Here is a 26,332-nt window from a genome sequence, read left to right on the forward strand (position 1 = left end):
GCCTCTTCACTTTGCTGAGTGTTTCTTTCACAGTGCAGAAGCATGTCAATTTGTTGTAATCACTTTTATCAATTTTGGCTTTGAATGCCTGTACTTCTGGGGTCTTTTCAAAGAATTCTTTGCTAATGCCAATGTGTTGCATGGTTTCCCCAATGTTCTCTAGTAATTTGATGGTATCAGGTCATAGATTTAGGTATTTGATCCATTTTGAGTGGATTTTTATGTAAGTTTTAAGGCAGGAGTCTAGTTTCATAATTCTGCATGTGGAGATCCAGTTTTCCCAGCACCATTTGTTGAAGAGACTTTCCTTGCTCCAGGGATTGATTTTAGCTCCTAGGTCAAAAACTAAGTTGGTGGAATATGTGTGATTGATTGCTGGAGTTTCTGTTCTATTCCATTGGTCTACACATCTGTTTTTGCGCCAGTACCAGGCCGCATTGATTATAACTGTCCTGTAGTATGTCTTGGAATCATGTATTGTGATGCCTCTGGCTTTTTTTTAGTTGTGTAAGATTGCTTTAGCTATTCAGGGTCTCTTGCGTTCCTATATGAATTTTAGCATCATTTTTTTTTTTGATCTGAGAAGAATGGCATTTTGATTGGGATGTAATTGAATCTATAAATTGCTTTTGGTAGTGTGGACATTTTGACAATATTAATTCTTCAAATCCATGAAAATGGAGGATTTTCCATTTTTTGTGTCTTCTTCTATTTCTGCCTTTAATGTTTTGTAATTTTCATTGTATAGATCTTTGACATCCATGATTAAATTTATTCCAATGTATTTAGTTTTTTGTAGCTATTAGAAATGGGATTGATCCTAAAAGTTCTTTCTCAGCCATGGCATTGTCTATGTATACAAAGGCTATTGATTTTTGTGTTAATTTATATCCTGCCACTTTACCAAACTATCTGGTCCTGGGCTTTTCTTTGTTGGGAGGCTCTTTATTACTGATTCGACCTATGCCTTAGTTATTGGTCTGTTTAGGTTTTCTATGTCTTCATGGCTCAATTTTGGTAGATTTATGTGTCCAGGAATCTATCCATTTCTTCTAGGTCTCGCAGTTTCTTGGCATACAGCTCTTTGTAGTAATTCCTGATGATTCTTTGTATTTCTGTGATGTCTGTTGTTACATACCCTTTTTCATCTCTGATTTTATGTAATTAGGTCTTCTCCCATTTTTTCTGGCTAGTTGGGATAATGGTGTATCAGTTTGTTTATTTTAAAAAAGCAGCTATTCATTTCACTAATCTTTTGTATTTTTTGTTTCAATTTTGTTTATTTCTTCTCTAATTTTAATTATTTTTTTTCTTCTACTAGTTTTGAGTTTGGTTTGCTGTTGTTTTTTCTAGGTCCTTGAGATGCACTGATAGCTCATTTATTTGGTGCCTTTCCAGTTTCTTGATGTAGGCCCCAATTGCTATAAACTTTCCTCTTAACACTGCTTTGATGTATTTCATAAGTTTTGATATGTTGTATTGTTATCTTCATTCATTTACAGAAATTTTTTGATTTCTCTTTTGATTTATTCTATGACTTACAGTTTATTGATAAACACATTGTTCAGTTTCCATTGTGTCTGCATTTGTTCTAGAGATTCTTTCATTGTTGATTTCCAGCTTCTTTCCATTGTGTTCAGAGAAAATGCATGGTATGATTTCATTTTTTTTTATTTTTTGAGACTTGCTTTATAACCTAGCATATTGTCTATTCTAGAGAAAGTTCCATGCACTGATGAGAAGATTGTGTGTTCTGCAACAGTGGGATGAAAAGTTCTATAGATATCAATTAGATCCATTTGGTCCATAGTGTCTATCAGCTGTGATGCTTCTTTATTGATTTTCTGACTAGTTAATCTGTCCATTTATGAAAATGGGGTGTTACTACTGTATTGGTGTGCATGTTTCCCTTTAGTTCTGTTAACATTTCTTTTACATAGCCAGGCGCCCTGTAATTGGATGCATATACATTTATTATAGTCACTTCTTTCTGTTGAATTTATCCCTTAATCATTACTTAGTCCCCTTCTTTGTCTCTTTTAGCAGTTTTTGTGTTACATCTATTTTGTCTGCTACTAGAATGGCAATATCAGCCATCCAGTTTTTGCTTTCCTTTAGCATGGTGTATCTTTCTCCATCCTTTCATCTCAGTCTGTGAGATCTTTGTTTGTGAGATATGTTTCAGGTAGGCAGCAAATAGGTGAGTCTTGTTTTTTAATCCATTCAGCCAGTCTGTATCTTTTTTTTATTTATTTAACAGTAGAGTTAGACAGTGAGAGACAGAGACAGAGAGAAAGGTCTTCCTTCTGTTGGTTCACCCCCCAAATGGCCAGTATGGCCGGAACTAGACCGATCTGAAGCCAGGAGCCAGGTGTTTCTTTTTGGTCTCCCATGCGGGTGCAGGGGCCCAAGCACTTGGGCCATCCTCCACTGGGCCACAGCAGAGAGCTGGACTGGAAGAGGAGCAACACACACATTTTTTTTTTAATAGAAAAGAATATTTTAAAAATTAATTCCTTTTTTATTGACAGGGTTAGTCTCTTTATGCTCTTTTGTATATATAATTTGTGACCAATGTATAGATTATAATCATTCACACATTTTGAGCATAAATTTAAATACATAAAATAAGAGTTGAAATACATAAAATGCAATACATGATCGACTTAAAATGGTGACAATATGAAGAGCTATGATAGATTTAAAAAATGCAGTGATAACTGCAATATATTCATTATCTATAAAACTGTGACTTTTTACACTTTTTCTTAATTTATATAAGTTGAACAAATTTCATGTATTTCATATATACAGATTCAGGTGCATAGTGATACTTCCCATCATACCCTCCTTCCTGCTCATGCTTTCACCTCCCTCCTCCTTCCTTTTTTACTCTTTCTTTAATTTTTATAATGACATACTTTCAGTTTATTTTATAATCATAAGATTAATCCTCCACTAAGTATTCAACAAAAAGTAAAATAAGTAAATAAATAAAACTGTTCCACAACAGTAGAGACACTAGCTGTAAACAATAATCAAAAAAACTGACATAAGGACAGAGAGAGAGAGAGAGAGAGAGATCTTCCAAGTGCTCATTTAATCCCCAAATGGACAAAATAGTCAGGGCTAGGTCAGGCAAAAGTCAGGAGCCTGCAGGTCCATTTTGAGTTTTCCCCGTGGGTGTCAGGGACCCAAGTACTTGGAACATCTTCCTCGGCTTTCCTAAGCACATTAACAGAGAGCTGGATCAGAAGCAAAAAAGCCGGGACTCTAACCAGTGTTCCCATATAGGATGCCAGTGTCACAGCCTTAGGCAGCTGTGCCACAACATGAGCATCACAACCATGACTTTAAGAAACCATAAAGTTTAAGTTTAATCCTGATTTCAAAGATGTTAAATGTGAAAATTATGCATCTTTTTTAAAAAATATTTATTCATTTATTTGAAATCATAGGTACAGAGAGAGAGAAGGAGAGACAGAGAGAGAAGGAGGCGAGAGAGATCTCCCTTCCACTGGTTCATTCCACAAATGGCTGCAATAGGCTGGCGCCGCGGCTCACTAGGCTAATCCTCTGCCTGCAGCGCCGGCACCCCGGGTTCTAGTCCCGGTTGGGGCACCGGATTCTGTCCCAGTTGCTCCTCTTCCTGTCCAGCTCTCTGCTGTGGCCGAGGAAGGCAGTGGAGGATGGCCCAACTGCTTGGGCCCTGCACCCGCATGGGAGACCAGGAGGAAGCACCTGGCTCCTGGCTTTGGATCGGCGCAGCACTAGCTGTAACGCGCCGGCCATAGCGGCCACTTGGGGGGTGAACCAACAGAAAAAGGAAGACCTTTCTCTCTGTCTCTGTCTCTCTCAGTCTAACTGCCTGTCCAAAAAAAAAAAAAAAAAAAAAAAAAAAAAAAAAAAATGGCTGCAATAGCTGGGGCTGGCCCAGGCCAAAGCTGGGAACAGGAAGCTTCTTCCAGGTCTCCCACGTGGGAGACCTGCTTTCCCAGGTTCATTAAAAGGGAGCTGGATTGGAAGTGGAGCATCCAGAACTTGAACACGTGCTCATATGGGATGCCGGCCCTGCCGTCTGTGGCTTCACCTGCTGTGCCACTGCACCAGCACCAAGATATGCATCTTAGAATTATGACCCATAGTACCAACTGAAAGAAAAGATTAATAAAACAATGTCTTTATTAAGTATGATAAAATGAAATTATAATTATGAGATGATACTTGACTGATAGTGAAGTATAGTATTCTAATCCTAAAACCAAACCACGACAGGTTTATGGCATTCTGACAGTAATTTAATTGCCAGACAAAACAAAACTCACCATATTTTGTAAGAACTTTGGTGTGTGATATCTGATTTTATGTGTTAGCTGGGCTAGCTGTGGTACCCAGTTGCAGACTACACATTGCTGTGAAGGTATATTTCAGATATGACTAACATTAAATCAGTATACCTTGAGGGAAGCAGATTACTCTTTACAAAGTGGATCAGCTTCAGCCAATCAGTTGACCTCCTGAGATCCTCTCAAAAAAATTTTTTTAAAGATTTATTTTATTTATTTGAAAGAAAGAGTTACAGAGAGAGGAGAGGCAGAGAGAGAGAGAGAGGTCTTCCATCCGCTGGTTCACTCCCCAGTTGGCTGCAACTGATCCGAAGCCAGGAGCCAGTCTTCTGGGTCTCCCACTTGTGTACAGGGGCCCCAGGACTTGGGCCATCTTCTACTGCTTTCCCAGGCCATAGCAGAAAGCTGGATTGGAAGAGGAGCAGCCAGGACTAGAACTGGCGCCCATATGCGATGCTGGCACTTCAGGCCAGGGCTTTAACCCCCTGTGCTACAGCGCCGGTCCCGATCTTCTCAATTTTTAAGAGAAAAATCTGAGGCCTCTTGACACTAGTGTTATGGCACAGCAATTTAAGCCACAGTTTGCAATGCCAACATCCCATATTGGAGCAGCGTTTCTAGTCCCAGATGCTCTGATTCTGATACAGCTACCTGTAAATGCACATGGAAAAGCAGAGGAAGATGGCCCAAGTGAATTCAGTAACTATGCCGTAATCACTCCCTCTATTTCTTCCCTGTATTCCATGAAATTCATCCACTATTACACCCTTACAGAAAGAAAAGCAAACATAAACTGAAAAAATAAAAAACCCAAAAGCTAAATATCAACTTATAAAAATTTATCAACAATCTTAAAAAATTCTACTGTTCACATAATTGTGGCCATTATACAATAGATATTCAAGAAAATAATACAAGGTACTCTTATCTGTTATTGGGAGTTAGATTTAGTCCACCTAAATTATTTCCATATTTCTGAATATAGCATCCTAAACCACTAGGAACATATTCTAAAAAAAAAAAAAAACCTCACATTTATACAATTCAGATATTTTGTTAAAACATCTTTTATAGGGCAATAACCTTGGATTATGTAGTAAGTATATAAAATGTACTTTATTGACAATTTTCAAAACAGTTCATTTTTCTATGAAAAACCCATTGTTATTACAACAAATTTATATAAGAAAAATTATCTGTAAGACAGTCAATCTTTATTACTTGGTAGATCAAAATTAGTTTGCATTTGGAACTCAACTTTTCTGTTAAGTTTTCATTTACTTGTTTTTCAGTCTTTCATGTATTCAACAACCATCTATTAAACACCTAGTATCTACAAATATACCCAATAGTAGAAAAGGTATACAAAGCCTACCTAGTACTTTCTTTTAAACTACTGATTGAAACAAGAATATTTATTTAGCCTCTTGGAGATACATGACAAATAAGAAACAGTGATATAATGTCTGCTCTCAAGAAGCTGATAATTTTAAACAGTCTTATGGGAGTACTTTAAAAACTTTGTAGAAAAGTAGAATTAAAAGATAAGTTTTTGGGCTGGTGTTGTTGGCACAGCAGGTAAATCTGCCACCTGTGATGCCAGTATCCCATATGGGCACTGGTTCACGTCCCAGGTGCTCCAGTTCCCATCAGGTTCCCTGATAATGGCCTGGGAAAAGCAGAAGAAGATGGCGGAAGTGCTTGGGCTTCTGCCAGCCCCGTAGGAGACCTAGATGAAGCTCCTGTCTTCAGCCTAGCTTAGTCCTAGCATTATGGCCATCTAGGGAGTGAGCCAACAGATGAAAGACACCTCTCTCTCTCTCTCTCTTTGCCTTTTCCCCCATCTGTAACTCTGACTTTAAAATAAGTAAATACATCTTTTTTTAAAAATAATTTCATGTTGGTGCATAAATATTGAAGTATATAATGTGTTTTTTCATAATATACATTTCCACAAGCCTTTTCAAGTATCATTCTATTAGAAAGCTTAAAGTACTTGAGGCTGGCATCGTGAAGCAGCAGATTAAGCCACTCCTTGTGATGCTGGGAATCCCATTTTGTAAGATGACTTCAAGCCTAGGCTGCTCTGCTTCTGATCTAACTACCTACTAATTTTCCTGGGAAGGCAACATAAGATGGCCCAGGGGCCTTAACCCCTGCCTCATACATTAGAGACCAGGATGGAGTTCCGGGCTATCTTCAGTCTGGACCAGCCTCAGCTGTTGCAGGCATCTGGGGAGTCAATCAGTGGATGGAAGGTTCTCTTTCTCTTCCTCTTTCTTTCTGTCTGTCTCTGTCTCTTGCCCTCTCCCTCTCCTTCTCCCTCTCCCTCTTCCTCTTTCCCTCTCTCCCTCTCTCCCTCTTGCTCCCTCCCTTGGTCCCTCCCTCCCTCCCTCTTTCTCTTTTTCATTCAAATAAAATGAATAAAACTGTTTTTAAAGTATTGATTTTTTTCATTCATACACCCAGCAAATTTTTTTCATGGCCCAAAGGTTCAGTACTTATTTTAGGTGTTAGAGATAGACCAAGAAAAAAAATACCACTGGTTTGGTGAAGATTACAATGGAATAGAGCAGATTAATTTTAAAGAAATCAGTAATATAAATTCAGGTAACAATTAATGCATTAAGAATAGACTGACAGATGGGGGACATAGTGTCAACAGGGAAGATTTCACTGAGGAGAACTCTGGAGAGAACACTGCAGACAAAGGGAACAGCAAGTACAGAGGGACTGAGGAGATAGCATCCTTATCAAGCTGTTGAATGCAGCTTAATTAGGAGAGATGCTGCTGAGTTAGAAGATGCAAACAAGCAGCCAGAGTGTTCTCCACAGTCAGATTATAAAGCACCTTGTGAGCTATACTTTGTTATTTATTTATTTATTTATTTGAGAGGTAGAGTTACAGACAGTGAGAGGGAGAGACAGCGAGAAAGGTCTTCCTTCCCTTAGTTCTCTCCCCAAATGGCCGCAACAGCCAGAACGACGCCGATCCGAAGCCAGGAGCCAGGTGCTTCTTCCTGGTCTCCCACATGGGTACAGGGGCCCAAGCACTTGGGCCATCTTCAACGGGCTTTCCCAGGCCACAGCAGAGAACTGGATTGGAAGAGGAGCAGCCAGGACTTAAACCAGCGCCCACGTGGCAGAGGATTAACCTACTGCACCACGGCACCGGCCACAGTGAGCTATACTTTGGACTCCAGATATGACATTACCTGTGATGAGTGTCCTCTGAATGATTTTGAGGAGAGAGAAGAGCTTATGTTGTATCTAAGTTTTCTGTACAAAAATCAATTCCAGTGAAATAATAATGGATGCAAAGAAACAAAGTAGAAGGGATATTGGCTCTAACTAGGATGTTGGTTATCCATAGAATGGGAAAAAGTACTTGGATTCAGGATTTATTATAAACAGGAGCTATAAATAAAGTAAATGTGATGAGTCAGGGAAAAATTCAGTAACTAGATATTTAAATGAAATGTTTCAAGGAATAAGAGGGTATGATGGTTAATATTATATGTCAATTTAGGTATACCATGGTAACCAGTTGTTTGGTTTCCAGTTCCTTAAATGCCCTCTCCCACTTTCTCCCCATACACAGGTAATTGTATGATATACATATATAGAGATGTATACATATATATATATATACACACATATATCACATATTTTTATATCCGTATACACACATAAACTTATGTCTTTGGACTATGTACAAGGGTTCTTCAGATGTTCATGGAAAATGTATATTATGAAAAAATTATAGATTCCAAAAAATTTTGTACCAAAATCAATGTATCTTTTAATGCCATTTTCCACAAACTTTCAGAAGTATCTTTCTGTGTAATTCTAAAGTAGTCTATAATAGAAACTCTGCTTTGGAGATAGTAGGCCACCAGAAATATTTTCCTTATTATCCACTAGAATTGTCAATAAGATCCTTGCATTTTCTCATTTTACTGTCTAATTTTGTTTTCTATTAAAAAGCAAAAAGTACCTTCATCAACATGGAGTTCTTCAATTTTGGTTTGTTACTGGCAAACTTAATAGACTATGGCTGAATATTCAGTACATGTAAATATCTATCCTCTTGAATTAAATGACATTTCAAGCAACTTAAATCATTAAGTAAAAGTATTTAATTGAAAGATATAAATACTGAGAAAATATCATTTAAAACCATGAAAAAATACTAGTTGACTACTGACAAAATTATACCTGATATAGTAGACTTAAAATCAAATAAAAATAGATTTTTTTATCTAGGCAGTGAATAAGAAAACAGAAGTGAATTACTAAATGTCTGACGAGGTGCCGGTTTAGGATGACAGAATGTCACCAAATAGACAGATTCCCTTATTCTTCCTCTCTTCCCAGTCTCTAAGGAAAAGAGCAACGTGGTGCTGCAGTTTATCTGAAACAACAGAAAAGCTGCACATGGAAGCTGAGTCCAGCTAACACACAATGCTTTGCACAGGCCTGGGCCCACTGTCAGCATTCAGTTCACCTTGCTCTTTGCCTAACCCTGTGCAGCCTGCACGTCGTCAGGGGGACGACCACCCGGGCGCCCTCCGCAGGAAGTCCTCATCTCAGCCACAGAAAGCACTTGAAGCTCTGCCCCAGAGGGCTCTCAGGGCTTTCCTTCTGTCGCCCGGGGCTTTGCTGCCAACAAATCCGGGTGGTGTCTCCCTCCCTCGGAGACCCAGCCTGCCTGCGGGGCGTCCCCGCGCTGGGCTCGAGCCTGGGCAGGAGGATGGAGCCCAGGGAGACAGAGCGTGGTCCCCGGGGCGGGGAAAAGGCACTGCCGAGCCGTTAACCGGCCCGCGCAGCGTGGGCACCCTCCGCGTCTTTCCATGTCTCTGAAGAGGAAATTGAGTTGCCTGTGGACCTTAGGTCTGTATCTGGTAACCACTGAATCTCTCAAAGTCCCATCTATCACAGACCCTCACTTTATAGACGAGTGCGTCAAAACCCACAACGAATGGCGCGGCAAAGTCAGCCCCCCTGCGGCCGACATGAAATTCATGGTAAGGAAAGAACCGGCGCTGATCGCCCTTGTCTCTGGTTTATCCTAAGGTATCTGGGAGACCCATGCATTTGAATTAAATCAGTTAAAAACAATCACACCTTGGCTGGGCTGTCTCCTCCAAGGTCATGGTGGAAGGGAAGAGAGAGGGGAGAACTCCAAGTTGTTGGCTGCCTGGACTGAGCTCCATGGGGAACAGAAGGGAAGATATCCGGGTTTGGAAGTTGCTTGATTTTCATTGCTAAGGTTTATAGCCACATTGCATAGATTTGTTCGTTGTTTTTCTGGAATTTCCCATACTGTACACACAAAATACTTTATATTTAAAAAAATAGCAGAGGGATACAAGACTTAGTGCTACACAGAAGAAACTCATTTCACCAGTAAATGCACATAGAGAAGAAGTGAATGACTGGAGAAAAATATTCCCCATAAATGGAAACTAAAAGCAGGCAGGAATGACTATACTTGTATAAAACAGACTTTAAGTCAAAAACTGGAAAAAGTGATAAAAATGTCCATTAGATTATGATAAAGGAGCAAATTAATAAGATGCAAGGGCACTTACAGACATAGGCAAATGAAAGAGAAATAAAATATTATTGAAATTAATAAAGATATAGGGAGATTCAAGATGGCTGTATACAGACATCTAGTATTTGCCTCCTTCTCCACCAAGAGACTCCAAAGCAGCTATGACTAGAGATGAGTGCTGCAGGAAGAGTGCCAGAGGCAGTAGCAGAGAAGTAGGAGTACAAGGGAACATCTATAACAGGCACAGCAGCTTGGAGAGGGGAGAAAAGGAAAAATGCCAATCCTGCTGGTGTCTGAGCAGCCAGGCATGGGCATTCCCTATTCTGGGGCGAGGTGGGCAGGAGAGCATAGGCAGAGCCATCTGTGTGGACCTCTCACCCAGATGACTCTCCCCGGAGAGGTATCCAGCTGTGACATATCAATGGCTCATTGAGGAGTGCTCCTGGGACATTTCAGAGTTCCTGGACTTCAGAGGGGAACCACTCCTCAGAACAGGGATGATTGCAGGGAGATGCCATATTGAGAGGGGATCTGCCCACAAGAAACTCTTGCCTGTGTTCTTTCCAGAGGCCTCCCTGGATTTTCCAGAGACATCCCTGGATTCTAACCAGGGAAGATTGAGCCCTACATGTCCACTGGGCACAGCAGGGAAGCTGAAACCCCAGGGCCCAGGCACACACAGAACTCTGTGCTGTGACAGTGAGGCCACAGCAGATGTAATAGCACCAAGGACTTGCCTCTGACCACATGAAACAGCACAGGTTGAAGCTGGATTCCTGTGCACCCACCTAGTCAGACTGCAATGACTCTCAAAGTGCATATGGAGGACACATTAGAAAGTGAGTCAGTGCATTGGACTGTGCATACATCTGGGTGGGTGAAGTTTGCTGGCACTGTGAGCTCACTATGAACTGTGAATCAGCTACTTCACCTTGACACAGAGAAAGCTAGGACAATGAACACACCAACTTCCTCTTCCCCAGTGGTTGTAGCCAGAAGTGCCCCATCATGCCTATCTCACTGTCACTCTGGACTCTTAACCCCAGCTACAAACAGAGGTTGGATTACCCTGGTCCCACCCAGAACATACTCCTTGAGCTCAGGTACTCCTTAAATCTGTCTGGCCCAGAATACCTCACTATCCAGGAATCCCAATAGGGCTTTAAGTACTGAGTTGAACACACATTAATACAATGATCTGCTGGATTGTGGTTGGCCTAGACCTAGCAAGGGTCTCAGGGCCCTGAGCTCCAGCCCCACCCTCAGAAGCTGCCAAGGTTTGGATACTGTTGTACACTCAATGCTTGAACCTAAAGTAGCTGCACAGAGCATGGCCTTAGACCATTTGGCCTGCTAGTACAGAGCCAGTCACTCACATATCTAACCACTCTCAGACCAAATCTGAGGTCCCAGATCTTCTATCCAGCATTACTGCAATTCTTGACACTCTGGATCTAGGAAATAGCTAGGAGTCTCTAAATCCACCAGCTCTTGTAGCCAGTACTGTCTTCACATCTCCACTGCCTAACTTAGATACAGGCTTGGAATCTATGTGTCAGGTACACCCACCATACCAGCAAGACTAGCTCCCAGCTCCTGAGAAACTCATCACACCAGTTTGTCCATGGAGAGATGTTTGAAGACCTGTGTACTAGTAATCTCAGTGACTGCACTGACCCAGAGGAATAGCCCAGATCCCTACAATGGCTAACATCAACTACAGCAAATGAAGGCATAGGGAGACTCCATTGCAGAAATTAAGTGGAACTAAAGATGAAGCAATACCCAGAGGTGCATCTCCAGGTATAAAGCCTACAATCAACAGAAACCATCCTCCTTAAGTGAACAAGATATTCCACAGATGCGTAAAAATCAATCTAGAAACACAAGAAACATGTACATGGAAGGCCATGTGACTCCCCTAATGGTACATAATGCATTAACAGTGGATTGTAAAGAAAGGATATTGATGAAATGCTTTGAAAAGAATTCAAAAGCATGGTCATAAGATTATTTTTAAAAATGCAGAGAGGGTCTGGCACTGTGGTATGGTGGATAAAGCAGGCACTGCAGCATGGTGGGTAAAGCCACTGCCGGTGGTGCTGGCATCTGATATGGGCACCGGTTCAATGCTTGGCTGTTCCACTTATGATCCAGCTCCCTGTTATTGTGCCTGGAAAAGCATCAGAGGATTGCTCAAGTACTTAGGGCCCTGTCAACCATGTGGGAAGCTCAGAGGAAGCTTTTGTCTCCTGGCTTCAGATGGGCCCAGCTCTGACAACTGTGGCCATTTGGGGAGTGGACCAGCAGATTAAAGAGCTCTCTCTGTTTCTGCCTCTATCTGTGTGGGTAGATCAGCCTTTTAAATGAATTTTTAAAATCTCAAAAAAGAGGCCAGCGCTGTGGCACTGCCTGAAGCGCCGGCATCCCATATGGGATGTCCCGGCTGCTTCACTTCCAATCCAGCTCTCTGCTATGGCCTAGGAAAACAGTTGAAGATGGCCCAAATCCTTGGGCCCCTGCACCTACATGGGAGAACCAGAAGAAGCTCCCAGCTCCTGGTTTCAGATCAGCTCAGCTCTGGCCATTGTGGCCATTTGGGGAGTGAACCAGTGGATGGAAGACCTCTCTCTCTTTCTCTGCCTCTTTTTCCTCTCTCTGTGTAACTCTGACCTTCAAATAAATAAATTAATTTTTAAAAAAAGGTGAAAGCAGAAAAACCCCTAGTGAAAGAACAAAGAAGACTCAAAAGAAACCATCAGAATAATTTATGAGAAAATGGCCATATCATGTCATTACTTGCCAATAATAACCTTGAATGTGAATGGACTGAATTCACCAATTAAGAGTTGCTGACCAGTTCAATGGCTAAAAATAAGACCCAACTATATTTTGCCCACAAGAAACACAGTTCACCAGTAGAACTACATACAGACTGAAAATGAATGCATGAAAAAAGATAACCCATGTGAAGTAGGATGCACAGCAGACTCATAGAATGGAAAATGCCCTAAACAGCACTCTGGTCTCAGAATCAGCCCTTAAGGCATTCGGATCTGGCTAAAAAGCCCATGAGAGTTTCTAAGGCATGGAAAGCCAAGACACTCTGGCAAAAAATGACCTAAATGAAAGATCTCTGTGAGTGAGATCCCAGCGGAAAGAACGGGCCATCAAAGGAGGTACCTTTCTCTGAAGGGAGGAGAGAACTTCCATTTTGACTATGACCTTGTCTAAATAAGGTCAGAGTTTGTGAACTCAAGGGGCTTCCATAGCCTTGGCAGCTCATGACAAGAGCCTCGGGTGATTACTGATGTCATAAGAGTGTCAATTGTTAAATCAACCACAGGAGTCACTGTGCACTTACTCCTCATGTAGGATCTCTGTCCTTAATGTGTTGTACTATGCGAATCAATGGTAAAACCAGTATTCAAACATTACTTTATAGTTTGTGTGTCTGTGTGGGTGCAATCTGTTGAAATCTTTATTTAGTATATACTAAGTTGATCTTTTTTATATAAAGATAATTAAAAATGAATCTTAATGAAGAATGGGGTGGGAGAAGGAGTAGGAGATGGGATGGTATGTGGGTAGGAGGGTTGTTATGGGGGGAAAGCTGCTATAATCCAAAAGCTGTACTTTCAAAATTTATATTTATTAAATAAAATTTTTCTAAAAACAAAAAAGATATCCCATGCAAGTAGAAATCAAAAGGGAGGAAGAGTAATTATCTTCATATCAGAGCAAATGGACTTTAAGGCAAAAACTGTTATAGGAGACAAAGAATGTCATTATGTGTTAATAAGGGATCAATTCACAAGAATATGTAACTATAATAAATGTATATGTATCCAATTCAAATTACCCACTTTTTTTTTTAATTTTAAAATTTCTTTTTTTTTTAACTTTTATTTAATGCATATAAATTTCCAAAGTACGACTTATGGATTACAATGGCTTCCCCCCCATACCGTCCCTCCCACCCACAACCCTCCCCTTTCCCACTCCCTCTCCCCTTCCATTCACATCAAGATTCATTTTCAATTATCTTAATATACAGAAGATCAGCTTAGTATACATCAAGTATGGATTTCAACAGTTTGCTCCCACACAGAAACATAAAGTGAAAAATAATAGATGATTTTTTTTTAAATGATGATGAAATCAGAGCAGACCTATTGTCATGTTTAATCCCAGTGAGAGTCAAGTTGGGAATTGATAATTTCTTTCTTTTTTTTTTTTTTTTTACAGAGGATCAGTTTAGTATGCATTAAGTAAGGATTTCAACAGTTTGCACCCCCATAGAAACACAAAGTGAAATATATTGTTTGAGTACTCGTTATAGCATTAAATCTCAATGTACAGCACATTAAGGACAGAGATGCTACATGAGGAGGAAGTGCACAGTGACTCCTGTTGTTGACTTTACCAATTGACACTCCTGTCTATGGCATCAGTAATCTCCCTATGCTCCAGTCATGAGTTTCCAAGGCTATGGAAGCCCTCTGAGTTCTCCGACTCTTATCTTGTTTAGACAAGGTCATAGTCAAAGTGGAGGTTCTCTCCTCCCTTCAGAGAAAGGTACCTCCTTCTTTGATGACCTGTTCTTTCCACTGGGATCTCACTCGCAGAGATCTTTTGCCAGAGTGTCTTGGCTTTCCATGCCTGAAATACTCTCATGAGCTTTTCAGCCAGCTCCGAATGCCTTTAGGGCTGATTCTGAGGCCAGAGTGCTATTTAGGACATCTGCCATTCTATGAGTCTGCTGAGTATCTCACTTCCCATGTTGGATCACTCTCCCCTTTATTTACTCCATCGGTTAGCGTTAGCAGGTACTAGACTTGTTTATGTGCTCCCTTTGACTCCCAGTCCCTCCACCATGACCAACTGTGAACTGAAACTGATCACCTGGAACAGTGAGATGGCATTGGTACATGCCACCTCGATGGGATTGAATTGGAATCCCCTGGTATGCTTCCAACTCCACCACTTGGGGCAAGTCAGCCTGAGCATGTCCCAAATTATACATCTCTTCCCTCTCCCATTCCCACCACCATGTTCAACAGGGATCACATTTCAGTTAATTTTCAACACTTAAGAATAACTGTGCACCAATTACAGATCTAAACCAGTCATATTAAGTAGAACAGATAAAAAAACTACTAAGAGGGATAATGTATTAAGTTGTTCATTAACAGTCAGGGCTATGCTGATCAAGCCACCGTTTCCCATAGTGTCCACCTCACTCCAACAGGTTTCCCTCTTGGTGTTCAGTCAGTCATCACCGATCAGGGAGAACATATGGTATTTGTCCCTTTGGGACTGGCTTATTTCACTCAGCATGATGTGTTCCAGATTACTCCATTTTGTTGCAAATGACTGGATTTCGTTGTTTCTTACTGCGGTATAGTATTCTAAAGAGTACATATCCCATAATTTCTTTATCCAGTCTATTGTTGATGGGCATTTAGGTTGGTTCCAGGTCTTAGCTATTGTGAATTGAGCTGCAATAAACATTAGGGTGCAGACCTCTTTTTTGTTTGCCAATTTAAATTCCTTTGGGTAAATTCCAAGGAGTGGGATGGCTGGGTCGAACGGTAGGGTTATCTTCAGGTTTCTGAGGAATCTCCAGACTGACTTCCATAGTGGCTTGACCAGTTTGCATTCCCACCAACAGTGGGTTAGTGTCCCTTTTTCCCCACATCCTCGCCAGCATCTGTTGTTGGTAGATTTCTGCATGTGAGCCATTCTAACCGGGGTGAGGTGAAACCTCATTGTGGTTTTGATTTGCATTTCCCTGATTGCTAATGACCTTGAACATTTTTTCATGTGCCTGTTGGCCATTTGGATTTCCTCTTTTGAAAAATGTCTATTGAGGTCCTTGGCCCATCTCTTAAGTGGGTTGTAGGTTTTGTTGTTGTGGAGTTTCTTGATCTCTTTGTAGATTCTGGTTATTAACCCTTTATCTGTTGCATAGTTTGCAAATATTTTTTCCCATTCTGTCGGTTGTCTTTTCACTCTCCTGACTGTTTCTTTTGCAGTACAGAAACTTCTCAATTTGATGCAATCCCAATAGTTGATTTTGGCTTTGACTGCCTGTGCCTCCCGGGTCTTTTCCAGAAATTCTTTGCCTGTGCCAATATCTTGAAGGGTTTCTCCAATGTTCTCTAGTAACTTGATGGTGTCAGGTTGTAGATTTAGGTCTTTAATCCATGTTGAGTGGATTTTTGTGTAAGGTGTAAGGTAGGGGTCTTGCTTCATGATTCTGCACGTGGAAATCCAATTTTCCCAGCACCATTTATTGAATAGACTGTCCTTGCTCCAGGAATTAGTTTTAGATCCTTGATCAAATATAAGTTGGCTGTAGATGTTTGGGTTGATTTCTGGTGTTTCAATTCTGTTCCATTGGTCTATCCATCTGTTTCTGTACCAGTACCATGCTGTTTTAATTACAACTGCCCTGTAGTATGTCCTGAAATCTGGTATTGTGATGCCTCCGGCTTTGTTTTTGTTGTACAAGATTGCTTTAGCTATTCGAGGTCTCTTGTGCCTCCATATAAATTTCAGCACCATTTTTTCCAGATCTGAGAAGAAGGTCTTCGGTATTTTGATTGGTATTGCATTGAATCTGTAAATTGCTTTTGGGAGAATGGACATTTTGATGATATTGATTCTTCCAATCCATGAGCATGGAAGATTTTTCCATTTCTTGGTATCCTCTTCTATTTCTTTCTTTAAGGTTTTGTAATTTTCATCGTAGAGATCCTTAACGTCCTTGGTTAAGTTTATTCCAAGGTATTTGATTGTTTTTGTAGCTATTGTGAATGGGATTGATCTTAGAAGTTCTTTCTCAGCCATGGCATTGTCTGTGTATACAAAGGCTGTTGATTTTTGTGCATTGATTTTATACCCTGCTACTTTGCCAAACTCTTCTATGAGTTCCAATAGTCTCTTAGTAGAGTTCTTTGGGTCCCCTAAATACAGAATCATGTCATCTGCAAAGAGGGATAGTTTGAGTTCTTCCTTCCCAATTTGTATCCCTTTAATTTCTTTTTCTTGCCTAATAGCTCTGGCTAGAACCTCCAGAACTATATTGAATAGCAGTGGTGAGAGTGGGCATCCCTGTCTGGTTCCAGATCTCAGTGGAAATGCTTCCAACTTTTCCCCATTCAATAGGATGTTGGCTGTGGGTTTTTCATAGATTGCTTTGATTGTATTGAGGAATGTTCCTTCCAAACCCAGTTTGCTTAGAGTTTTCATCATGAACGGGTGTTGTATTTTATCAAATGCTTTCTCGGCATCTATTGAGATAATCATATGGTTTTTCTTCTGAAGTCTGTTAATGTGGTTTATCACATTGATATATTGCACACATTAAACCATCCCTGCATACCAGGGATAAATCCCACTTGGTCTGGGTGGATGATCTTTCTGATGTGTTGTTGCATTCTATTGGCGAGAATTTTATTGAGGATTTTTGCATCTATGTTCATCAGGGATATTGGTCTGTAATTCTCTTTCAGTGCTGCATCTTTCTCTGGCTTAGGAATTAAGGTGATGCTGGCTTCATAGAAAGAATTTGGGAGGACTCCCTCTTCTTCGATTGTTCTGAATAGTTTGAGAAGAATTGGAGTTAGTTCTTCTTTAAACGTCTGGTAGAATTCAGCAGTGAATCCATCTGGTCCTGGGCTTTTCTTTGTTGGGAGGGCCTTTATTACTGTTTCAATTTCTGTCTCAGTTATGGGTCTGTTTAGGTTTTCGATGTCTTCCTGGTTCAATTTAGGCAGGTTGCATGTGTCCAGGAATCTATCCATTTCTGATAGGTTTCCCTGTTTGCTGGCATACAAGTCCTTGTAGTAATTTCTGATGATTCTTTTTATTTCTGTGGTGTCTGTTGTTACATTTCCTTTTTCATCTCTGATTTTATTGATTTGGGTCTTTTCTCTTCTTTTTTTAGTTAGTTGGGCCAATGGGGTGTCAATTTTGTTTATTTTTTCAAAAAACCAGCTCTTCGTTTGGCTGATTTTTTGTAATGTTTTTCTTGATTCAATCCTGTTGATTTCTTCTCTGATTTTAATTATTTCTCTTCTCCTACTTACCCACTTTTATAAAACAAATGTTAATAATGGCTCTGAAGGGAGACATAAGGTCCAGTACAATAGCACCGGGGAATTTCAACATGTTACTTTCATCAACAAATAGATCAAGTAGTAAAATTCCGCAGCAACAAAAAAGTGAGGCTAATCTATGCTATAGACCAAATGGACACAATAGAAATCTACAGAACAGTCCATCCCACTGCTGTAGAACACACTCTTTTCATCATTGTATGGTAAATTCTATTAAAATATCATACACCAAGCAATAAACCAAGTCTCCACAAATTTTTTTAAAACTTGAAATCACATACTTTTTCTGACCACAATGGAATAAGAATAGAAAAAAGCTGGAAATAATCAAAAGAACCTCTAGAAAATATACAAACACTAGGAGTCTGAATAACATGCTCCTGAATGATCAATGAGTCATAGAAAAAATCAAAACATTCATTTACATGACTGAAAATGAATTATATAGGATATAGCAAAAGCAGTGTTTAGAGAAAAGTTTATAGCAATAAATGCTTACATCAAAAATTTTGAAAGGTATCGAATAGATCATCTAAGAATACATTTCAAGTACCTAGAAAAATAAGAACAAACCAAACCTGAAATTAGTAGAAGGTAAGAAACAACTGACTCAGGAAAAAATTAACAAAATATACATTTTAAAACTATATAAAAGATAAGTGAAATGAAATGTTTGTTTTTGAAAAAAGAAAGTGGATAAACCATTGGCCCGAACTAACCAAGAATAAAAGGAACAAAATTAAAATTAATAATGTCACAGATGAAAAGGAGTTGTGATAAATTATACCACAGAAATATAAACAATCATTAGGAATTACTGCAAGCAGCCATATCCCATCAAATTTGAAAAATGGAAAGCTTTCCAGATGCATTTAATTTACCAAAATTAAGGCATGACCATACAAATATTCAATTTTGAGACTGAATCAGTAATAAAGAGCCTGTCAACAAAGAAAATCCCAGGCTTGGATGGTTTCACTGTTGATTTCTGCCAAATCTTTAAAGAACTAATTCAAATTCTTCTCAAATTATTCAAAAGAACAGAATGGGATGGGATCCTCCAAAAGTAATTCTATGAGGCCAGCATTACATTATTTCCAAAACCAGGAAAGATACAACAAAGGAAAAGAACTATAAACCTGAAAATATAGATGCAAAAACCATCAACAAAATAATGCCTAATGGAATCCAACAAATCCAACAACATGTCAAAAAGATCACTCACTTAGACCAAGTGAGGTTTATCCCTCATATTCAGGGATGATTCAACATACACAAATTAATAAATGTGTTAATCACATTAAAATTAAGGAATATGAACCAAATGATTATCTCAATAGATGCAGAGAAAGCATTTGATAAAATACAACATTCTTTCATGATAAATACCTTAATCAAATTGGATATAGAAGAAACATATCTCTACGCAATCAAGGAAATATATGACAGACCCACAGCCAGCATCACATTGAAAGGGGAGAACACCCACAACCAAAGAGTTCCCTAGCCATCGGACAAGAAAAAGAAATTAAAGGAATACAAATGGGAAAGGAGGAAGTCAAATTATCTCTGTTAGCAGGTAATATAAGCCTATACATAGGAGAATCAAAAGACTCCACAGAGAGATATTGGAACTCATAGGGAAGTCTAGAAAAGTCAACACACAAAAATCAATAGCATTTGTATACATGCATAATGCAATGGCTGAGAAAGAACTATAAGATCAGTCACATTCACAATAGCTATAAAAAATTAAATAGCTTTGGATAAATTTAGTCAAGGATGTGAAAGATCTTCACAGTGAAAATTAAGGGAACAAACATGAAGGCACACAAAATGGAGAAATCTTCCATGTTCATGGATTGGAAGAATGAATATCATCAAAATGTCCAAACTACCCAAAGCAATTTCCAGATACAGTGCAATCTCAATCAAAATTCCAAAGACATTCTTTTCAGAACTAGGAAAAAATAACCCTAAAATTCATATGAAATGACAAGAGATTGCAAAAAAAAAAAACTAAAGCAATTCTAATCAATAAAAGTAAAGCTTGGCCGGCGCCGTGGCTCAATAGGCTAATCCTCCGCCTTGTGGCGCCAGCACACTGGGTTCTAGTCCCAGTCAGGGTGCCGGATTCTGTCCCGGTTGCCCTCTTCCAGGCCAGCTCTCTGCTGTGGCCCGGGAGTGCAGTGGAGGATGGCCCAAGTCCTTGGGCCCTGCACCCGCATGGGAGACCAGGATAAGTACCTGGTTCCTGCCATCGGATCAGCGCAGTGCGCCGGCTGCGGCAGCCATTGGAGGGCGAACCAACGGCAAAAGGAAGACCTTTCTCTCTGTCTCTCTCTCTCACTGTCCACTCTGCCTGTCAAAAAAAAAAAAAGTAAAGCTGTGGTGTAGTGAGGAAAGCCGCTGCCTGCAGTGTCAGCATCCCATTTGGGCACCGGTTTCTGTCCTGGCTGCTCCACTTCCAATTCATCTCTCTGCAGTGGCCTGGGAAAGTGATGGAGGACGCAGGTTCTTGAGCACCTGCACCCGTGTGGGAGACCTGGAAGAAGCTCTTGGCTCCTGGCTTCAGATCGGCGCAGCTCCAGCCATTGCAGCCAGTTGGGGAATATTCCAGTGGATGGAAGACCTCTGTCTCTGCCTCTTCTTCTCTCTCTGAGTAACTCTAACTTTCAAGTAAAATAAATAAATCTTTAAAAGAAAAAAAAAAGTAAAGCTGGAGATATCACAATACCAGATTTCAGACGTAGTAAAGTGCAGTTATAATCAAAACAGCCTTAAACAGGCACAAAGATAGGCATGTGGACCAATGGAACATATTAAAGACTCCAGAAATTAGCCTGCACATCTATAACCAATTAATCATTGACAAATAAGCTAAAATCACTAGAGAAAGGACATTTCCCAACAAATAGTGTTGGGAAAATTGGATCTCTGCATACAGAAGTATGAAAAACAAGATCATTCTCTTACACCCTATACAAAAATCATCTCACAATGGATCAAGGATCTAAACCTAAGACCTGAAACCTTCAAATTTCTAGAGGAAAACAGAGAGGACACACTGCAAGGTACTGGCATAGGCAAGGCCTTCTTGAATAAGGCTTCAGAAGTATAGCAATATATGCCAAAACAGACAAATAAGATTACATAAAGCAAAGAAGCTCCTGCATAGCAAAGGAAACACTGAACAAAGAGGCAACTGATAGAATGGGAGACAATATTTGCAAACTATATATCTGATTAAGGAATATTATCCAGAGTATATAAGAAGCCAAGAAACTCAACAAGAAAACCTAGAGTCCAATGAAAATGGGATAAAGATTTAAACAGACATTTTCAAAGGTTCAAATACAAATAATCAACAGATACATGAAAAGATGCTCAGATCACTTGCCATCAGGGAAGTGGAAATAAAGACCACAGTGAGGTTTCACCACAACCCAGTTAGAATACTGTCATCCAAAAATGGACAAATAACAAATTCTGGTGAAGCTGTGAAGAATAGTTACCCTAATACGTTGTTAGTGGGAATGTAAACTAGTACATTCATCATGGATGATATTGTGGAGATTCCTCAGAAATCTGAAAATAGTTCTAATGTATGACCCAACCATTCCATGTGGGAATTTACCCAAAGGAAATGAAATAAGCACATGAAAGAGTTTTCTCTACCCTCATGTTTATAGCAGCTCAACTCCAGTAGTAAGATATGGAATCTACCCAGATGTCCAGCAACCAATGACTGGATAAAGAAATTGTGATATATGTATATCCATGATGGAATACTACTAAACTATAAAAAAGAATGAAACTATTTTTTCCAACAAAATGGATGCAACAGAAGACCATTATGCTTAGTGAAATAAGTTAGTCCTTAAAAGGCAACTATCATGTATTTTCTTTGAATTTCCATTTCAGTTTTGTAATCTATATGCACAAAATGCTGCCTTGATTTTTATTACAGATGAATTCAATATCAAGATCAATATTCTTTGCAACATTGAATCTTCTGAACCATAATCATTTAGTATCTCTCCATTTACTTAAGTCTTCTAAATTTCTTTTCAGTGACATTTCACAGGTTTAGAGCAGAGATTTCGAGCATCACTTATTGGACTTATTTATAAATACTTGATATTTGTGAAGCTATTTATTCTGTACATGGAAATAAAATTGACTTTTGTGTATTTTCCTTATATCGGGAAACTTGGATAATTTTGTTTATTTTTGTGGTTATATCTGTATGTTCTACAGACCTAGTCATGTCATCTGTTGATCATCTGTCTAATGATAGATTCCAATTATTACACATTTTATAACTCATATATTTACAACATATAAATTTCATTTGCTATGTACTCTATAGTATAAGGTTAAATAGAAACAATGTGGGCAGACATGTTGGTTTGTTTTCAATCTTGGAGAAAAATTTTACTATTCCACCATTATATATTAATTTATGTTTTACAGTGTTTTGAGGGGACATTACTGACCAAATTAAGGAAATTCCTTTTAATTCCTAGTTTTCCCATTGTTAATAATCAGTAAATATTCATCCTTTACTTATGGTAAATATGCATGACCTCATGAGTTACTAGACTTTGAAATGAAATTACTATGTTAAGCACATTCATACTTATTTGTTGAATGTCTCAAATATATCGGGACATCTGCTACATACTGAAAATACAAAGATGACTGCCATTGAATGAGAAGTGTTTCTAAAATAGAACAAAAAGAAATGAATGTGAATATTATAATGCCAAAGAAAAACTGTACTTTATTTAAGTAATTTAAACAAAATTTATTACAATCATTAGAATGATTTTTATGTAAATAAACTTGCAAAATTAAATTTAAATTATTCTTATCTTTCAGATTTGGGATGACGGTTTGGCAAGGGTGGCTAAAGCATGGGCAGAAACATGCCAATTTAAACACAACACCTGTTTACAAATGCCATTTGATTGCAGTGAAGATTATCAGTTTCTTGGAGAAAATATCTGGTTAGGTGCATTAAAAATATTTTCACCAAGGGATGCTATTGTTGCTTGGTATAATGAAACAGAGTTTTATAATTATGATACTCTATCATGTACTAAAGTTTGTGGCCATTACACACAGGTAAGAACTTCAGATCTTACTAATTAGTCCTTATTTGTGCACATTTCAGTTACAAGGAAAATTTTTTTAGTATTTTCTTTGAATTTATTTTGGATTTCTGAAGCTTCACCAACATTTGAGGGATATTTCCACTAGAAAAAAATTATATGTAGTGACATTTTCTGAACTTTAAATATCTTACTCCACTGTTTCTTTTTTTTTACATTGCTTCCAACAGGAAATCTACTGTAATCCTCTTATATTTATTCCTCTGTATGTATTATGTGGTTTTTTCAAACTGCCTTTTTTCATTGTTTTATTTACATATAATATTTGTACTTATATTTGGGGTATAATATTGTAATTCAATATAAGAAATATTATATAATTACCAAATTATAATTTGATGTATAAATGAATATATTCAATATTGTGTAATTATCAAATCATCACAATTAGCATTTATATATCCTAAAACATATTTTCTATTTCTTGGGAACCTGTGAGTTATTTTTAAATGCATGGTTAATGTTGTCCACCATAGTTACACTATTGTGTTATAGAGCATGAAGACTACCTCCTGTCCTTTAACTGTATTATGATACACACTAAGCACTCTCAGTATACTCCTTCACACCTTCCCTAAGTATCCTCTACTAATTAGTATTATACTCTCTCATCCCATGTGATCAACATTTTTAGCTTTCACAGATGAATGAGAATATATGGGAGTTTTCTGTGCCTGGCTTATTTCACTTAATGTCATCCAGTTCCATCCATGTTTGTTGAATATGACAAGATTTCATCTATTTTATGTTTGAATAGTATTGAATTTTTGTATATGTATCACATTTTATGTATTAGTTCAACAACTTTTGGACATTTAGATTGTTCCCATATCTTGGGTATTGTGAATTGTGCTGCAGTCAACATGGGAATGCATATGTGACTGATGAAAGTAGATCTTCATGTCTTGTTCTAGGTCTACAGGAAACACTTTCAGCTTCTCCCCTTTTAGCATGATCTATGTCTTTGTCATGTTCTCATGTAATCCTTATTGTGTTGAGATATGTTTCTTCTTTTTTTTAGAAAATGTATTTTATTTATTTTTTTAAGATTTATTTATTTATTCAAAAGTCAGAGCTACACAGAGAGAGGAGAGGCAGAGAGAGAGAGGTCTTCCATCCAATGGTTCATTCCCCAGATGGCTGCAACAACCGGAGCTGCACCAATCCGAAGCCAGGAGCCAAGAGCTTCTTCCAGGTCTCCCACGTGGTGCAGGGGCCCAAGGACTGGGGCCATCTTCCACTGCTTTCCCAGGCCATAGCAGAGAGCTGGATCGGAAGTGGAGCAGCTGGGACTAGAACCGGTGCCCATATGGGATGCTGGCGCTTCAGGCCAGGGCGTTAACCCCCTGTGCCACAGCACAGGCCCCAAGAGATATGTTTCTTCTATACCTAATTTGTTGAAGGTTTCCATCATGAAAGTCTATTTTCATTGAATTTTTTCATACATCCATTGAGATAATCATAGGACTTTTGACCTTCAATATTGTCGCCCCCCGTCTTCGTGGAGGAACGACACAGGACCCTGCGCTGTTCTTTCTGTCTGCTCGGCCCTCCCCGGGTTTGCTGCTGGTTCTTCCCGGGTTGGCTACTGTCCCTTCCACCTCCGTGGAAGGGCAGTTCCCCCTGGCCACATTCCCCACTTCCGCAGGGGAGCGGCACACCGCCGGCCGGCTTTCTTGGGGGCTGCACAGGTGTTCCCTCAGATGTTCCCCTTAGATGTTCCTGGTGCATGCCGTCTCTCTCCTCCTTTATAGTCCTCCTCTGCCAATCCCAACTCGGCTGCCCACACGCCGAGTACGCTGCTCTCCTCCAATCAGTAGCAAGTCCTACAGTTTATTGGTTGAACTGGAGGCAGCTGTGCGGAAGCTGTTTACTTCTCTCCCAGCGCCATATTGTGGGAGAGCAGATGCATAGAATAAGTCTTAATTCCAGTAACTCAGTCTAGTCCGGGCTGCTCCCCACACAATATGTTGATTGCTCTATTACATTATTGATTTGTAAATGTTGAGAGATATTTGAATCTCTGGTATAAATCACACAGGATAATAGCGTGTAATCATTTTGGTGTGCTATTGTATTTGGCTTGACACCATTTTGTTGAGAATTTTTACATCAGTGCTCATTGAGGATACTGATCTGTAGTCTTTATTTTGTCTTTGGTTTTGATATTTGGGTAATGCTGATTTCACAGAATGAGTCTGACAGTGTCCTTTTAAATTTTTGGAACGAAAATTGAGAAGAGCTGATATTAGTATTTCCTTAAATGTTTTGTAAAATTGAGCAGTGAAATTAATTTGGTCTCAGTCTTTCTTTGTTAAGAGACATTTTTTCCCCAGACATCTTATTTAAGGTATACAAACTTCATGCATTTCATAAATACAACTTTAGGAACACAGTGATTGTATTCTTCCCATTGTACCCACCCTCCCAACCCCATTCCCACCCTTCTTCCTCCTCCCTCTCCTATTCCCATTCTTCTTTTTCACTAAGATCTTCTTTCAATTAACTTTATACACAGAAGATTAATGCTATATTATTATTTCAACAAATAGTATGAGAAAACAAACTGTTCCTTAACAATTTATTGATTTCTCTTTTGATTTCTTCTATGACCCACTGTCCATTCAGGAAACTGAACAGTCTCTATGTGTTTCCATATATTCTTGAGACTCTCAAGTCATTGATCTCCAGCTTTATTCCATTGTGGCCAGAGAAGATGCATGGTATCATTTTTGATTCCTTCGAATTTGCTGAGACTTGTTTCATGACCTGGCCTGTGGTCTATCTTACAGAAAGTGCCATTCTCTGGTGAGAATAAGGTGTATTCTGCAACTGTAGGATGAAAAGTTCTGTAGATATCCATTAGGTCCATCTGGTCTACAGTGTCAATTAAATCTGTTGTTTCATTGCTGATTTTCTGTCTGGTTGATCTGTCCATTACTGAAAGTGGGGTATTAAAGTCCCCCATTACTACTGTAGGGGAGTTTTTGTCTCTCTTTAGATCCATTAACATTTCTTTTAAATAGCCAGGTGCCCTGTAGTTAGGTGCGTAAGCATTTATTATAGTCACATTTTACTACTGAATTGATTCTTTAATCATTACAGAGTGCCCCTTTTTGTCTC

At 39.1% G+C, this 26,332-nt stretch overlaps 1 protein-coding gene across 1 annotated transcript in view; it reads left to right on the plus strand.

Moving 5' to 3' along the window:
- The first annotated feature begins 8,983 nt into the window (after positions 1–8,983).
- Positions 8,984–26,332, plus strand: part of LOC100355280 (GLIPR1-like protein 1) — a 42,908-nt gene continuing 25,559 nt past the window's right edge. Inside the window, exons 1-2 of the mRNA XM_089307443.1 lie at positions 8,984–9,373; positions 22,917–23,162. Coding sequence (XP_089163569.1) covers positions 9,200–9,373; positions 22,917–23,162 — 420 coding nt within the window. The 5' untranslated portion in view covers positions 8,984–9,199. The remainder of the gene's footprint in view (positions 9,374–22,916; positions 23,163–26,332) is intronic.

Source organism: Oryctolagus cuniculus, chromosome 11 (genome assembly GCF_051225735.1).
Source record: "Oryctolagus cuniculus isolate XC-2025 breed Fujian yellow rabbit chromosome 11, ASM5122573v1, whole genome shotgun sequence".
NCBI classification, from domain to species: domain Eukaryota; kingdom Metazoa; phylum Chordata; class Mammalia; order Lagomorpha; family Leporidae; genus Oryctolagus; species Oryctolagus cuniculus.